The 17,357-nt window shown below is 40.2% G+C and overlaps 1 protein-coding gene and 1 non-coding gene across 2 annotated transcripts in view; one reads left to right on the forward strand and one right to left on the reverse strand.

Moving 5' to 3' along the window:
• Positions 1–8,440: 8,440 nt before the first annotated feature.
• trnac-gca (transfer RNA cysteine (anticodon GCA)) lies at positions 8,441–8,512 on the reverse strand. Its single transcript has one exon. It is a non-coding gene; the product is annotated as a tRNA-Cys (tRNA).
• Positions 8,513–8,927: 415 nt separating this feature from the next.
• The window catches only part of LOC125453255 (interleukin-1 receptor type 1-like), a 49,170-nt gene continuing 40,740 nt past the window's right edge, over positions 8,928–17,357 (forward strand). The window contains exons 1-4 of the mRNA XM_048532577.2: positions 8,928–8,995; positions 12,061–12,131; positions 12,550–12,790; positions 14,439–14,619. Coding sequence (XP_048388534.2) covers positions 12,068–12,131; positions 12,550–12,790; positions 14,439–14,619 — 486 coding nt within the window. The 5' untranslated portion in view covers positions 8,928–8,995; positions 12,061–12,067. The remainder of the gene's footprint in view (positions 8,996–12,060; positions 12,132–12,549; positions 12,791–14,438; positions 14,620–17,357) is intronic.

The following is a 17,357-nucleotide window of genomic DNA, read 5'->3' on the forward strand; positions in this document are numbered from 1 at the left end:
TGTACTCCTATACTTGAGTACACATGGCAATGAAACCTAATTCTAAACCTGTTGACCACAAACCCACACTCTTTCTTCGGGCTGTAACTCTGGTAACTCTCATGTTTTATACATTTTCCTAAATCTTCACGCCCGTTTGACCCTTTGCTCCTCTTGAGGTTGTTCCAATCTCTTGTGGTCATTCTCAGTAGTGCGAGGTTTCAACATCGAAAGCAAAGATGGAGGTTGTGTTGTTAGTGACTGGTGGCGATAACACATCCTTTACGGTGAAGATCTGTAGCTTAAAAGTGGAAAATTGAATCTTTATTTTTCTTCAATGAATCTTTTATGGTTCAAATTTGCTCAACTTCTCTATTTACTTGAGGATAGTAAGGTGAAGCGGTCACACAAATGAGATCTTGTGAATGTCTTAAACTGCCCATTTGCAAACCATGGATCACTATTTGATAATACAAAGTCAAGAATCCTACATGTTGTGCGGACTCTATTGAGTGACTTGCATTCTGTCGCACTCTCATCATTGTTCTGACTCTTTGGTTATGCTCTTCTTTTGCATATCCATGTATCAATATGCTGTCCATGTGGCACATTACCCTGTTAATTCCTTCCAATGTGCAGGAATTGTGGTCTGAAAAGAATCTGGAATGGATGCTATTCCGAAAGGTAAAGGTGTATTAAAAATGGTCAACATCTTTGCATTTTCAGCTGGAAGGAATTGCCAAAATCCATTATTAAGATCCAGCTTGGTGAATAGGGCACCCTTCGCTAGTTTACTAGATTTTCATCAGCTGAGGCCATTGGATGAATCTAATCTTTTACTGGTTTATTCAATGAGTTAATTCACCGATTTGAGATACTTCTCAAACTATAACCACATCTCAACACAATCTGCTTGCCATCGTAACTTGTAAAATCACTTCCTGTCTAATCTTCTTGAATTCTTCTTAACATTGTTCAAAAGAGGGTGAGGGACTTTGCTCAGCGTGTATAACCAGACTGGTTTTCCATCATCCTGTAGACTGATATGATATTCTGTTTTCAATTTCGCTAAACCTGACAACACTTTTTTATACTGGCAATGTATTTGCAGTGGCATCAATTTTGCAGATTAATTTAGCTCCAAACATGGTTTTCTGCTTAGTAGATAACATTCTTGATTCTGAATGATGTTGAGATATTCAGTTTTCATTTATGTTTGTTCACTGACTGTGGGTGTCACTGGTTTGGACAATATTTATTGCCTATTCCTATTGCCTTTGAGAATTTGTGGTAACTCACTTCCTTGAACTCGCCACAATCCTTGGGGTATCAGTGCTATAAGGGTGTGAGTTTCAGGATTTTGATTCAGCGACAGAGAATGTTTTGGATTCTCTCCTGGCCAAGATGGTTGGTCTCTGGACACTATCTTGATGAATTCCTGCTTGGGATGTTCTGTGGTTGAAATGTTTGAGCTCCAACAACCACAACCATTTTCTTTTCTACTAGCTACAATTCCAAACAGTGGAGGTATATACCCTGATTCTGATTGATTCAGTTTTGCTAGCGTTCCTTCATACTGCACTCTGTCAAGTCTTGACTTGACATACCAACTGCAGTCATAATCACTCCCCACTTGAGTTCAGCTCTTTTGTCCATGTTTCAATCAAGTCTGTAATGAAGTCGGGAGCTGTGTGGGCCTGGAGGAACACAAAATGAGCATCAGAGAGCAGGTTACTATTGACAGCGTAGTTGGCGACACCTTACATCACACTGGTGCTGGTTAAAAGTAGGCTGATGTGGGCAGTAATTAGTCAAGTCAGAGTTACTCTTTTATTTTGGATAAGACATAGCTGGGCCATTTCCACATCGCCAAGTAGATGTCAAAGTTTTGCCTCTACTGGACCTGCCTGGCCATGGGAATGGCTAGAGCACAAGTCTTCGCACTATTGCTGGAATGCTGTTAGGGCCCATAGCCTTTGGAGGGGTTCAGTGCCTTCAGCTATTTAATGCTGTTACGCAACCAACAGTTACAGACAGTCTGACTACCTGCTTAAAAGTGTGGTGGGGCAGGTTCAAATAAGATATTCCACTAGGTATCAGATAAGACATTAAATATGAAACAATGTGCAGGGATATGGGGAAAAAGCAGAAGATTGGCACCAAGTTTAAATGCTCAGAGGACCATTGCAGACACTAAGGGCTGAATGGTCATTCAGTGGTATCACTTTGAATAAATGAAAATGGGTGAATGCTGACATCTATCACACAGAGGATCTCAGGAGGAGGATAAAATAAATTGTCCACTCAGCACTTCCGGCTGAAAATGCTTGCAAAAGCTTCAGCATTATCGTTCCACTGATGTGCTGGGGGCAATCTGAGGTTGCAAATTTTTGTTGAATGCAGTACTGCCACTGTTGGTGACAGCACCTCATGGATGCCTGGTCTTGATTTGCTAGATTTGTTTAGCAGTTACAGTGGTTGTGCTGCTCAATACAATAATGAGTATCCTCACTGTGGTGGTGGGGCTTCACCTCCACAACATCTGTGTGCTGGTCACTCCCACTGTTGCTGTTGTGAACGTGTAGCTCTGCGAGGATGACATTAGATACATTTTTAACTCCTGTAGATTCCATCTTACTGATTTCTCGTTCCTTTTTCCTGAGTTTCACCTGAAATTGACCTTTCCTTTTTAATGATATTCCTCCAGGATCTGGCAACTTCATGGTTGATGGTTGTAATTTTATTTGTTTAAGCTAATTAAATTGATCTGATAATGCCAACATCCCTGCTCCTGAATTTAGTGTAAACTCTATCAGGTGTCTATTTATATTTATTTTTAGAATCATTAATTTCTCCCGACTTTTTTCTGATCTTGTAGTTTTACAAGCTCATGAACTTGTTGTCACTTTAAAGATTTCTCCCTTTCTTATCCATTTGTTTGTATTTTAAAATGGCAGGCTGCATAAAAAACATACTACTTTGCACTTTTTTGGGACAATGCACCCTCTGCTAGATCTCTTCTTTATGACCTTTCTTCCCTCTGCGTTGAAGACAATTCATAATGTCAGTTACAGCATTTACTTCTGTTTTGGTCAGCTACTGTTTTTTCATGCTTTCTCCTTTGCAGACTACAAAAGAATCGTGTTGCTTCACAGCATTGGTTTCCTCTCAAAGGAACACAAGATTATGTTTCTAACATTACTTTTGCCTGATGATTTACACCATTTTCTCTAACATTAAATCTCCTGTGATTTGTAAAACATTGCCCAAGTACTGAATGAGCAGGCCAAGTTATATTGGGCATAACTGCTAGCCGGGGGTTTGGCCAAGTGGTGAGGAAACCAACAAGACAGAAAAGTCCATTTCACCTCAATCTCGCCAGTCTGTCTGTCGGAGATGTGTTTGTCCGTGTTAGTACTTGTTGGATTGGTCACCATGTACTGAGATGTCAATCTGGTGAAGCCGAATTGCAGGACTACTTGTAAGCCAAACAGAGGAAGCAACATGCATTAGACAGCGCTAAAGAATCCCACAAGGAGCTGAAATGTGCAATCATGTCTTATCCAGTCATGACTAGTGGTAGACAATTAAATAACTAGGTGGAGGATCCTCAAGTATCTCATCTCCATATGATGGAGCCCACCACGTCAATGTGAAAGACAAAGCTTGGAGCATCCATCTTCATCCAGCAATGTGAAGTATATGATACATCTTGGCCTGTTCTCATTCCGAAACTAGAGGATGTAGAGCTGGATGAACACAGCAGGCCAAACAGCATCAGAAAAGCTGGAAGGCTGGAGTTTGGGGCCTAGACCCTTCAAGGGTCTAGGCCAGAAATGTCAGCCTTCCTGCTCCTCTGATGCTGCTTGGCCTGCTGTGTTCATCCAGCTCTATACCTTGTTATCTCAGATTCTCCAGCGTCTGCAGTTCCTGCTTTCTCTGAAACTAGAGGGCACAGGTTTAAGGTGAGATGGGAAATATTCAAAAAGTAACTAAGGGGAAACTTTTATGCAGGTTTAGAAAGAGCTACTGCAGGAAGTGGTGGATGTGGGTACAGTTGCATCTTTTAGAAGGTGTCTGGATAGGTACATGAATAGGAAGAGCTTAGAGGTATTAAGACGAAATGCTGGCAAATGGGACTAGGTCAATTGGGATGCCTGGTCAGCGTGGACAAGTTGGACCAAAGAGTCTGTTTCTGTGGTGTACGACTCTATGGCTCCTAGTTTCTCCAGTTTTGCTAGGATTCCATGAAGCCACATTCAGCCGAATGCTGCCTTGGTGTCAAGGGCAGACTCTCTCACCTCGCCTCTATACTATATAAGACAATATCCACTTTATAAACTACAGCTGAATAATCATGATTAGGGAATAAACATTTGTCACTGATAAACAGGATGATCTATAGATAGTGGCTTTAGTTCAAGTTTAAAGGCATAATATGATGGATAAAAGATTAGTAGCAAAGTGATGGGGTTAGATGCATTTAATCTTTTTTAGATGGTACTTTCATATTTACTTGCTTTGCACTTTGTGCATTAGACTAGTTGCAAGCAGGATTGCTTTGCAGAGACAGATAGTCTAGACAGCTGTACTTTCCTACTGTCTAGAAAGGCCCAAATGCAGCTATCTTGGCATGGTGACAGTCCTCTCTCAGAGAAAAAAAACACATATTTTGGAAATAAAGGCTAAAAATGCCAATAGTATTTTGGGGTTCTAACCCATTGTTGTAACACCTGTCAGTTAATAAATCCATTATGCACGCTCATGTCTCATTGAAGCTAATTTATATAGTGTGAACAGTACCACTGCTGCTCTGAAAATGCCAATTAGTTTTATACTTAGAATACATTCAGGAATTTCTTATCTAGCAAGGCTATATGTAGAATGAAATAGTACTAACTGAACAACAGAACAGAAATAAAGGACTTCACCAGTTTCAAAATCTCCCCTTCCCCCACTGCATCCCTAAACCAGCCCAGTTCATCCCCTCCCCCCACTGCACCACACAACCAGCCCAGCTCTTCCCCCCCACCCACTGCATCCCAAAACCAGTCCAACCTGTCTCTGCCTCCCTAACCGGTTCTTCCTCTCACCCATCCCTTCCTCCCACCCCAAGCCGCACCCCCAGCTACCTACTAACCTCATCCCACCTCCTTGACCTGTCCGTCTTCCCTGGACTGACCTATCCCCTCCCTACCTCCCCACCTACACCCTCTCCACCTATCTTCTTTGCTCTCCATCTTCGGTCCGCCTCCCCCTCTCTCCCTATTTATTCCAGTTCCCTCCCCCCATCCCCCTCTTTGATGAAGGGTCTAGGCCCGAAACGTCAGCTTTTGTGCTCCTGAGATGCTGCTTGGCCTGCTGTGTTCATCCAGCCTCACATTTTATTATCTTGGAATCTCCAGCATCTGCAGTTCCCATTATCTCAGAAATAAAGGACTGTAATGTGTGTAAAGCTTTAAAAATAAGTTGACTAGATTAAGTCTATGGCATGGTCAAAGCAATTTTCACAGTTTTGAGGCATAGTGGGTTGAAAAACTACTTTTTCGAAAGTAATTCTTTCAATAAGACTTCTGAAAAAAACTCGAAAGAGGCCGGTGTCCTGTCACCAATTCATCCTTTATTTACATGCGTGCAGTACTGACACTGGCCTGGCTTGCTCAGACCCAGCTCTCAGATTGCACAGAATCTCTGATGCTACTATTTATACATGTTAGCCAGGGCGCTCTGATTAGACCAGGTTAACAGCCACCATATGGGTACTCATCCGATGAGGTCTACCTGGCTGACCTCATTACAATCACTACAGTCCTCCCCCTCTAAGTCCGGGGTCGTGGAGTCATAGAGTAATATAGTATAGAAACAGGCCCTTTGGCCCAAACTGGCCTACACTGACCATGGTGCCCAGTCAGCTAGTTCCAATTGCCCGCATTTGGTCTGTCCCCCTCTAAACCCTTCCCATCACTTACCCATCCAAATGTGTTTAAAATGTTGCTATTGTACCTGCCTCAACCACTCTGTTCAGCAGCCCATTCCATATATACACCACTCTCTGTGTGAAGAAGTTGCCCCTCAGGTCCTAATTGAACCTCTCCCCTCACACCTTAAACCTATGTCCTCTAGCTTTCAATTCCTCATCTGAGGAGAAAGACTATATGCATTCAACCTATCTTTAGCTCTCATGATTTTATACACCGCAATAAGGTTACCCCTTATTCTCCTACGTTGTAAGGAATAAAGTTCTAAAGTGTCCAACCTTTCCCAATAACTCAGGAGCACTAGTCCTGGCAACATCCTTGTCAAACTTCTGGGCACACTTTCCAGTTTAACCATGTCGTTCCTACGACAGAGTAACCAAAGCTGTACACAATATTCCAAGGACGGCCTCATCAACTGTAACGTAATGTCCCAACTCCCGTATTCAATGCTGTGACCAATGAAGGCCTGCATGCTAAATGCTTTCTTCACTATCCCGTTCACCTGTGATACCGCTTTCAACGAGCTACGTACGTGTACTCTTGGGTCCCTCTGTTCCACAACACTCCTCAGGACCTTATCATTTACCATATAGATCCTTCCTTGGGTTGACTTTCCAAAGTGCAATGTCTCACGCTTATCTGTATTGAACTGCATTTGCCAATCCTCAGCCCACCCCGCTATCTGATCATGATCCCTTTATAATTTTTGATGACTTTCTTCTTGATCAATGATACTTCCTAATTTTGTACCATCCACAAACTTACTAATCATGCCTTGTACATTCACATCCAGATCATTTATGTAAATAACAAACAGCAAAGGTCTCAGCACCAACCCCTGTGGCACACTCCTAGTCACAGGCCTCCAGCCCAAAGAAACAACCTTCAACCATCGCCCTCTGCTTCTACGACTGAGCCAATTTGGAATCCAATTAACTAGCTCTCCCTGGATCCTGTGTGGCCTAACTTTCATGACTAGCCTGCCATATGGGACCTTGTCAAAGGCCTTACTAAAGTCCATATAGACAACATCCGCTGCCCTACCCTCATCCATGTAGGTGGGCTTTCCAGCATGTGCACTTTTCAGGATACTGGGCAATGAGTTCCCTTACTCAATTCAGGCCTAGTGGGAACCTTGTGTAGTCTCGAGTCCATATACTGGCATCAATAACAATGGCTGACTGGCCTGGATCCGGAAAAAAATTTTAGCCATTTAACTAAGGTCTGGTTTTGTTTTGGGGTTTTGCTAAGGGCTGACCTCAAGTAGCTCTGTTCAGGACATGCCCTGCATGAGGCTATGTAATGACTTTCACTCAAGTGGTGTGCCCCAAGCCCAACTGGTCTGGTGAGGCAGTCCACTTCCATCAGCACACCCTGGAATTCATTTGCTCCACTGGGTGCATTTTCTAATGACAAAGCCAGTTATGGTGCCTGTTTGTGGTTCTTGAACTGTTGAGCAAAACCAATAAAGTCTCAAAATTAGAGGAGACTTGGGATCATAACATTCCTTCACTAAAGCTGTCAACTCTTGAAAGGTATCTAGTGCCTCAGGAAGTTAGACTGCTAATAACCAATAAAGCTGTGGTTCCACAAACTGTCAGAAGAATTATTCATTGCTTCTCATCTGCCTCAATGTCATTTGCCTGGAAAAAAATAACACATTCTTCCCAGATACTGTGCTTTGTCTTCGCTGGCACGATTAAATAAGTCAAGCTTCCCAAATAACAGCATGTTATTAGAAATGCTTACCCCAATTCAAAGGTGACTGTAGTGACCAAATTGCTTCATGAACATAATTTTTCTCTTGTTGTATTGAAATAACTCCACAGAGGCCCATATCCTGTCAACAAGTCGCCCTTTATGTGTGCGAGTACTTGACACTGGCCCTGTTTCTTCAGAGCCAGCTCTCAGAGTGAACAGAGCCTCTGACACTCTTGTTTATATTTGTTGGCCAAGGCTCCCTGATGGGACCTGGCTATCAGTCACAATCAGGGAACTCATATCCTGTGAGGTCTATCTGGCTGACCTTGTTATAGTCACTGCAGCTTCTACTTCTAAATGATCAAAAAGTTGAGAATAATCAATGAAGAAAGGTTTTTTTGAAATTTGCAAAGTGAAAAAGAATGTGTGGAATGGTTGGGTAAGTTATGATTAGATTAGATTAGATTTCCTACAGTGTGGAAACAGGCCCTTTGGCCCAACAAGTCCACACTACCCCTTCGAGCATTCCACCCAGACCCATCCCCCTATAACCCACACACCCCTGAACACTACAGGCAATTTAGCATGGCCAATCCACCTAACCTGCACATCTTTGGACTGTGGGAAGAAACCGGAGCACCTGGAGGAAACCCATGCAGACACGGGGAGAATGTGCAAACTCCACACAGACAGTCGCCCAAGGTGGGAATTGAACCCAGGTCCCTGGTGCTGTGACCCTGACCACTGAGCTAACCACTGAGCCACCATGTCACCCTAAAATTAGGGGGCACCCAGATTTGAACTGGGGACCTCTTGATCTGCAGTCAAATGCTCTACCACTGAGCTATACCCCCAATGACATCTACGTAACAACACTGTACATTTAGTCTCAGTCATAAAGTAAGATAAAACTTGCAGGTTTTCAATAATTATGCATAAATTTATTATTGAGGTAGTTTTTGAAAGTTTTATTATTGCTACATTAAGTTTTCCTTTCAGTATCACAATGTGAATTTGCTGCATCTTTCATTTGTATGAATAATAAATCTATTTCCTGGACTATTTGTTGAGTCTGGAATAGTATTTAAAGGAGGAATGAGTTATTGAATTATTTTGTCAGCTTTATTCTCCACAAATAGTTAATTGTTCTGCCATGTATGATCCATTCTCTGTCTCTACTTCATATCAAATTAGATATCATTTGCATAATGAATATGTAATTGCTACAAGTAGTTGCACAACTGCAGTCATTTTACCACAGCAGTGTCACACTTACTAACGCACTGAAATTAACATTTATTCTGCTCTTCTGCTTGGACCCATACTGACTGTACCAGGTAGGCTTGGATCTAAAGGGGTTTCTTTAGAATCACGCATTTCAGTTTTCTTACATGTAATTAATTTAATAATAACCATTCAATTCACTTTGTAAATTGCTGGGTTTCCCTATTTGTTCTTTGGATATGGGTATCATTGACAAGGTCAGCATGTGTTGCCCGCTATAACTGTTCTTCTTGAGCTTTTGCCCAATCTGGTGTAGCTACAGCTGTTAGGGAGTTAAAGGCTTTTGACCTAGTGACAGTGAAGGAAGGTGATACAGTTCCAAGTTACAATGGTGTATGGATGGAGGGGAATCTGAAGGTGGTGTGGAACTCATGCATTTGCCTTTTCCTTTCAGTACACAGGTTTGGGAGGTGTATTTGAAAGAATCTTGAGGGATTGCAGCAACACATCTTGTAAATGGTGTATATTGCAGTCACCATGCTTCTGTGCTGAAAGGAATAAATGTTTAATGTAGTGGTTCAGTGCTGATCCAGCAGATTGCTTTGTTCTTGATGTCTTCAAGATTGAGTGCTTTTGGAACTGCTCTCCACTTGGCTAAAAGAGGGTGTTCCATAATACTCCCATCATGGATCTTTTCCATACTTTTATGGAAAACGGGTGTCACTGGCAAGGCCAACATTTGTTGGCCATCCTTAATTACCCTTCTATAGAATGGACCCCTGGGTCAATTTAGAGGCTACTTAAGGATTAAGCCAAATGCAGTGGCTCTGGAACCATGTATGCAGGACTAGATAAGGCAAATTTCCTTCCCCTAAAGGATATTATTGAAACAGACAGGATTTTACGGCAATCAGTGGCTGCCATTACGGAGACGAGCTTTCTATCCCAGACTTGGGAATTGATAGTGCAAACCTGTAACTCACAGCACAGTTATATATATTCATAGTGCCAATAAGCTGTGTCAATATGTGTATTAAATGAGAGGCGTATATGTTTTATTTCATTCTGCAGCATCTACAGGTTTAGTGTACAATATTTGATATATATTTGTCCCAAAGCATCAAAATATCCTCCATCAGCAAAAGAAAACAATGTTACTGAATTGCTACATGATGCACTGGGGAATGTAAATACATCGGGTTGTAATGGACACTGCTGGAAAACAGTTGTTTTGGTGTTAAGAAATTCACAGGAGGTGGAAGAACAGATCATGAAATATACATTCATTACTACAGGGCTGGTGATACAATATTTATCAATGTTGTACTGCTGGGCTTGTTTACCTGTATGTGGGTTGGGGGCATGGTAGGAATACCATTCCACAAGCTTATTTGCCTCTCTGTCAGCATGGGGGCAGCAGGGTTTGCAGAATGCCCTGAGAACAGTTTGTTCTCTCCACCTACAATGCCACTATTAGTTAAAGGCTGTTGTATCTATATTTTATGTCTCAAAAACTTGAGAAAGCGTGCCTCTATTTCGGAATGCCCTGTTGATCACTTACCTGTCATACTTTCTGTCAAAAATAGTATTTACAGTAATGTTAATGGTTATGCAGAATGACACCAACAGCATGGGTTCAATTCCTGCACCAGCTGAGTCTACCATGAACTCTCCTTCACAACATCTCCGCTGCCTGAGGCATGGTAATTCTCCGGTTAAACTAGTCTAATGACTGTAATGAGAGAGCAGCCCTCTGTCTTGGTAGGATTGTGAAAACTTTACCTTTATCTTAAATGAAATCACTAAGACAGGAAAATGACTTACTATTATGAAACGAAGTAAACAAGATAGAAGAGGCTTTATATCAGTGAGTACAATCCTTAGTACTTCGACTTTTGTCCTTCTGTACTGCTATATTCTTGGACAAACGGTTATGTCAAACTATCCTATCCAATGGTTATTCTGTAAGTATGAATTTGCTTTAAAGGTTCAATGGATGTGGTTTAGGAGTAAGATACAAGTTTTGTGGTGCAAGATTTATCTCTGTGATCGACCAGAATGGATTACCATTGATACAACAACTGCCCATGGATTTTCTAGTGGATAGCATGTTTCCAAAGCATGTCATTTTCTCAGTTGCCTGATTTTCTCTGGTACAAAAGGAATTTATTCAGAAATCAGTGATGTCAGTCTGCATTCCCCCTTCTGCAAGCAAGGTATGAATCAGTCACTGATGAACAGAATAAGACTGTGAATCTGCTAGGGTTAGTAATTTGCTTTTGCAAAAATGACAGTTGGCTTCGTGAAGTAGAGTGAAGGGGGATCTTCAGTTAAAAATCAACCTCTGGAGGGTGCAACTGAAATGTTTTCTTCTAAATCCATGCAACTTCTTTGGAATTCAGTTTCCCAAAGAGAGTACTTTCCTTCTCAAACTAATATTCTCTGAAATACTTCTGCATTAAGACATAACCCCAGAACAGCACACCAGAAAGAGTCCCTGTCAGATCTGCAAACACTTAATTTTAAAATTTGCTTTGCTTAGAGAAATTTTTAACGTAGTTGAATCACTTTAGATCTGGAAAGAAGTGGGAACAGTTTAGAAGGTAGAAACACAGAAATCATCTTCTTTGTTTATAATCTCTGATGGTATAGAAAAGTGTTGAATCAAACGTACTTTATGAAATGATTATTAGTCTTTTTGCATGTTATATGAACCATATATACAAAAGCAAACAACATAGCACAGCTCTTGGGAAGTGTCACTGGGCCTGAAGTATTAACTCTGATTCCTCTCCACAGATGCTGCCAGACCAGCTGAGGTTTCCCAGCAATTTCAGCTTTTGTTCCTGATTTTCAGCATCCACAGTTCTTTCAGTTTCTATTTAACATTGTACAGTCTGTTTATTTCACAGTGGAGCACATGTTCACCATTTATTTGTGACTCTATTAATCAACGCTACCCAGTTTTCCTCAAGTGAGCAATGAAATATTGTTTGTATTCCAAATATAATTTAACAGTTAACATTTTAAATCATCTGTGTAAACCAAATTGCTTCCATGCAGTGTCACTTCATTAAAGTAAACTTGCTGTATTATTTTTCTTACATGTAGAGTATGAATTAAAATACTGCAATGCCTGAAATAACAAATTAACACATGGTTCTACAAATTTCTGCAGAAATTGAATGGCACCTTTACCAGAGATAATCTTTGCTGCAACCTACCTCGGTCTAATAGTATCTAAACCAGGTAAATTGAACAAAATGATCCATTTAATAAATTTTCACATTGTACAGTTAAAAAAGATCATTAGCAATTCAATACAGAATGTCAAACCAGGTCATTTGGTCTCATCATTGCCTCCACATGGTGTGAGACTGGCTCTGTGCACTAATGGGGAAGAGCATGCCCTCACTGAACCAGATTCTTAGTGAATTAAGATTTGAATGTGTAGTTAATGAGTTACTAGTTATGCTCCATTCCATGAACTAAATCAATCTGGGTTCTGAATCAGTAACTCTAGTGTATATCTTCTGACCCAATTTGTGATACACATAATCTCATGATGTAAACTTGACTTCAATCTGATAATGCTCAGCTGGTATAAACTAAACTTCACAAAGAATGTTTTCTTAATGTAATAGAGATTTTCTCCTTACACGTTCAGATGATTGTTTTGATCTCCAAAATGAAGGAAACAATGCATCAATTCTTGAATACGAGGCATTTAAGTTAACAGTGTTTTATGCAGTGGATTCATTGAACCCTGATGATTCATTTTTATTTGAATGCATCAAGAATACTGTGACAGTCACAACACCAAAATTGCAAAACGATTCAAAGGAACTTTATCTTTGGTTTTTGCCTGCATCACTGAGAGACTCTGGGACCTACATTTGCTACTTGTGGTAAGCTTTTCTTTTCATATTAAGGGAGAAAGAGATATGCTGAATAATTGAATCGCACTAGTTTTGAAGAAAAATCCCCCAATCCTTGGTTTAGTAAATGTAGCTTGTGTGAGTTGTACTGGTAAAATGCAGTAAAATAGAAGAACAGTAGCTGGCCTGAGTGTTTAAATTTTCTGACTGTTGTCTTTTAACTTTTGCATGAGATATGGAATCATGAGGATGAATATTCAAGGATTCAGTTCAGTCAGGCTGGACTATCTCCCTTTAGATGGAATCGATGAAAAGGACAAATCTGGCAATATCATGCAATTAATCTTAGTGAGTTGCTGATGCTGATCTGAACATGGTGCTATTCTCAGCTGAGGAGCAGTCTGTTTCAGAGATAGTAGGAGCTGTAGATGCTGGAGAATCTGAGGTAACAAGGTCTACAGCTGGATGAACACAGCATCATAGGAGCAGGAAAGCTGAAGTTTCGGACATAGACCTTCTGAAGAAGGGTTATCCGAGGTGCAGTCTGGCATTGCCCTTCTTTTGGATGCCTGTTAAGTCAATGGCAGAATGTTGTTGATGTATTTCATTAGGAAAGAAATCAACTGCAACCACTGCCAGTTTGAATTGCCAGTCGTTGCTAGTGCTTCTTCGGTGTCATTGTGCCCATTGATTATTGGTGGAGTGGAGGCCATCAGCCAATGACATTTCTGAATCCCTATCAGTAGCCATCCCCATTTTACCAAACCATCCATTAACCTGTTGAGGTTGTAAAGGATATTGAGCGATTGGACCTGTACAAGTGAACTGGGCTGCAATGTGAATTAGAGATGTAAAGATTGATGTAACCTGACAGCCTACAGGAAGTGAATTTCTATAGATAGTGAACTCCTCCACAGTGAGTCCTTCTGGAAATTTCTACTTAAGTTCCATAATTCCTACAACAATCTGTCATATTCCAAAAACATCTGTTTTTTTTTGTTTAGAAGCCAGAAGCTTTGGTAGGAGCTGATTTTGGGGTGACTTTTCATTCAGGCGTCTCACAATCCTGCATCCCACCTCCAGTTTCTTCCGTTCAATTTGCTCCACAATTGCCCCCCACATTATACTGGCCTAAAATCACTAACTAACATCCACTGTTTAAAGACCTGTGTCTTGACTGGAATTTCTTCTTAAAATGCAAATTCTTTAATGTATTTTGGCATTCCTCTTTATCTATTCTTGGCCCTATTTGCATTAAACTATACCGTCAGTTTAGAAGCGAACCTCCTGTTTCTGTGAGCTTTTAATCCTAAAGAATTTTGAAATGGCCCAGTTGCAACATACATTTCAGTACATTCAATGACAGCTTTTCAGGACAGCTTCTCATCAAAATTACCCAATCTAAGCTACAATTAAACTAAAAGGAATGACTATGTACTATACAATGGAAACTTACAAGCTATGCTATACTTTGATGTTCCAAGGAAACAGATTCATGAAGATTAATATGTTTTGAGACAGATTTCTTTGAGGCAACTGAATTATTTGCTTAAAAGAATGATTTAATTAAATTCATAGTTATTTTGTTGATTAATGTTGTTATAATTGTAATCAAGATTTTGTAAGTTTGCTTTATTTATGAGTTATTGTATAATTGTGATGAATATTATCATTTCAGGAATGCATCTTATTGTGTCATGGACATTTTTCATATACAAGTGCTTCAATTATCCCATGGTCAGTGCTTTCATGAGAATTTACTCGAGCTGCCTGAAACAGAATCTCCTCCTTCTATACTTATTTATTGCCCTGATATAGATGGCTATTTTCAACCGCTTTCAGTTCTGCAATGGTTCAAGGTATGATTGTCAGGCAAAATGCTTAAACAATCCACAGAGGGTGTGATTTTCTTTCAGATATTTTAATTGTTAAGGAGATAGTTTCGATGCTTTTAATTAACTTGCTCAGACACATGATAACTCCTGCCTGGAGCAGGTAACACTTGATTGATTGATTGGTTTTATTGTCACGTGTTCCGAAGTACAGTGAAAATCTGTGTTTACAAGTCATACAGGCAGATCACAACAAACAAAGGATGTACAGACCAAAAGGTTTAGAGGCATACAGGTTACATTATTTGAGGTTAGAGTCCATTCAACAGTGTGATAATGGCTGGAAACAAGCTAAACCTGAACTTGCTTGTTCATGTGTTCAGGTCCTGTATCTTCCGCCTGACGGAAGAGGTTGAAGGAGGACGTTTCAACGGTGTAAGGGGTTTTTGATAATGTTGGCCACCTTTTTGCGGCAGCGAGCCGTGTAAGTAGAGTCCATGGGTGGAAGGTTGGCTTCTGTGATGGTCTGGGCTGTGCACACCACCTGCTGTAGTTTCCTCTGGCCCTGGGCCGACCAGTTGCCATACCAAACCGTTATGATTTCAATGGTGTATCTGTAAAAGTTGGTGAGGGACCTCATGGACATGTCAAATTTCCCGAGCTACCTAAGGAAGAAGAGGTCTTGTCGCACATTCTTGACCATCATATTAACGTGGGTGGTCCAGGACAGGTTGTTGGTTTCAGTCACTCCGAGGCACTTGATGCTTTTCACTCTCAACCTCAGTTCCATTGATGTAGATGATGTGGGTGAGTTTTCCCCCTTTCTATCTGAAATCAATGATCAGTTCTTTAGTTTTGCTGATGTTGAGAGATGTGCCTAACCCTGCTAAACCGGAGGTAGGGATGTGACCACTGTGCCACAAGTGTCCTTAAGGAGGTGTTCTAAATTGGTTCTTAAGTCAACATATCAGTTTAGCGCATATTTAGTGAACAGATGTCCAGACGATTTTTAATCATCAAATTTCTATTTTGTTTAATTTCATGCTAGCACTCATCAATGAAGCTGCATGACTTTTTGATTTTTATATCCAGAAGCACTCTTATGCACAACATTTTGATGGATAGATCTTAACCTAACACCTGCTGTTGATATCAATTAGGTGATTGGGAGTACTTAAGTCATTTCTGAAAATTTTGAACACTATGTAAAGGTATATCACCTTTATTGGTCATTTGCCTTTGGTTATTTGAAGAATTATGGAGACACAAACAATAGATTAACATCTGCCTTTCTGCTGATCTGAAATTTTCGTACTTTCACTGCATTTATTATAGACATCAACAGTTTTTAATGGAATTTTACTAGTTGCAATCAATCTGAAGGACAAAAGAAATAGGACCAAGGCACTTCTTGCTTATTGAGCATACTCCATCACTGAATAAAAACATTACAATGTCCTCAGTTCCTCATTGCTTGATTCTATCAGTAGCCAAGAATCTATCAGTTTCTGACTTAAATATGCTTACAACTAGGCATCCGCAGCTCTTTTGAATAGAAAATTGCTAAGATTTGCAATCCTTTGAGTGAAGAAATTTCTCCTTCATTTCTGAATGGTTTTATTTGTATACTATGATGTCCAGTTCTTGAAAAATATTTCCCCACTGTATACCCTGTCAAACCTCTTAACAGTGCTATGTATTTCAATTGGATCACTTATTATTCATTGATTGATTTATTGTTGTCACATGTACCAAGATACAGTGAAAAGTGTTGCTTTGCATGCAATGCAGGCAAATCGCACTATACGATATGCATCCGGGTGACAGAATAGCGTTAAAGCTGCGGGGAAGGTGCAGCGAAAGGGATCCGAATTGAAATTTGAGAGGTCTGTTGAAAAGCCTATTAACAGTCGGGAAGAAGCTGTTCTTTAATCTATTTGTGTTTGTATTGAAACCTTCATATCTTCAGCCCGATGAAGAGAATGGGAAAAATCTGATTATGTTGGTTGTTTTCCGAAGGCAGTGGGAAGAATAGATGGAGTCAATGGATGATGGACTGGTCTATGTTCATGACTCTCTGTAGTTTCTTGTAGTCTTGAAGGAATATAGTTCCAGTCTACTTGTTATCCCCTCATAGGGTAATTGGTTCACCCTAGGAGTCAACTGATGAACCTTTGTTGCGCACTGTCTGAGGTAAGTATTTATGTCCTTAGGTAAGGAGACTATGACTTTTTATCGTACTCCAGTTCTCACCAAAATGCCCACACACTTGCATTAAAACATCTTTATTTTTGTTATCCTATTGCTTCAATAAAAACTTAGCATAATGTTTGCTTTCCTTTTCTACAAGGACACCAGATTCTCCTGAAAATTCAAAACATTTTGAAGTCTTTCATTTACAAAATGTTCTGCATTTTGCTTTTTGACAGAAGCACATTTCCCTACAAAATATTCCATCTGCCACATTCTTTTGCACTCTCCTGACTGGTTTAAATCCCTTATTTTATCCTCATTATAACCTCCTTTCACATCTAACCTTGTATTATCAGTAAACTCAGATTACACATTCAAATCCCTATGATTTCAAATCAACATGATTACCTTCATTTGTATTAAATAGATTTAACATTGGAGATCAAGACTATCCTTTTGAGACTCCACTAGTTATAGCCTCTTGACCAGAAATGATCTTACTCTATTTTCTGTTCACTAACCAATCCTTAATCCTCACTAAACTATCTCTTCCAATCCAATGAGTCCTAACA

Source organism: Stegostoma tigrinum, chromosome 6, assembly GCF_030684315.1.
Source record: "Stegostoma tigrinum isolate sSteTig4 chromosome 6, sSteTig4.hap1, whole genome shotgun sequence".
NCBI lineage: Eukaryota > Metazoa > Chordata > Chondrichthyes > Orectolobiformes > Stegostomatidae > Stegostoma > Stegostoma tigrinum.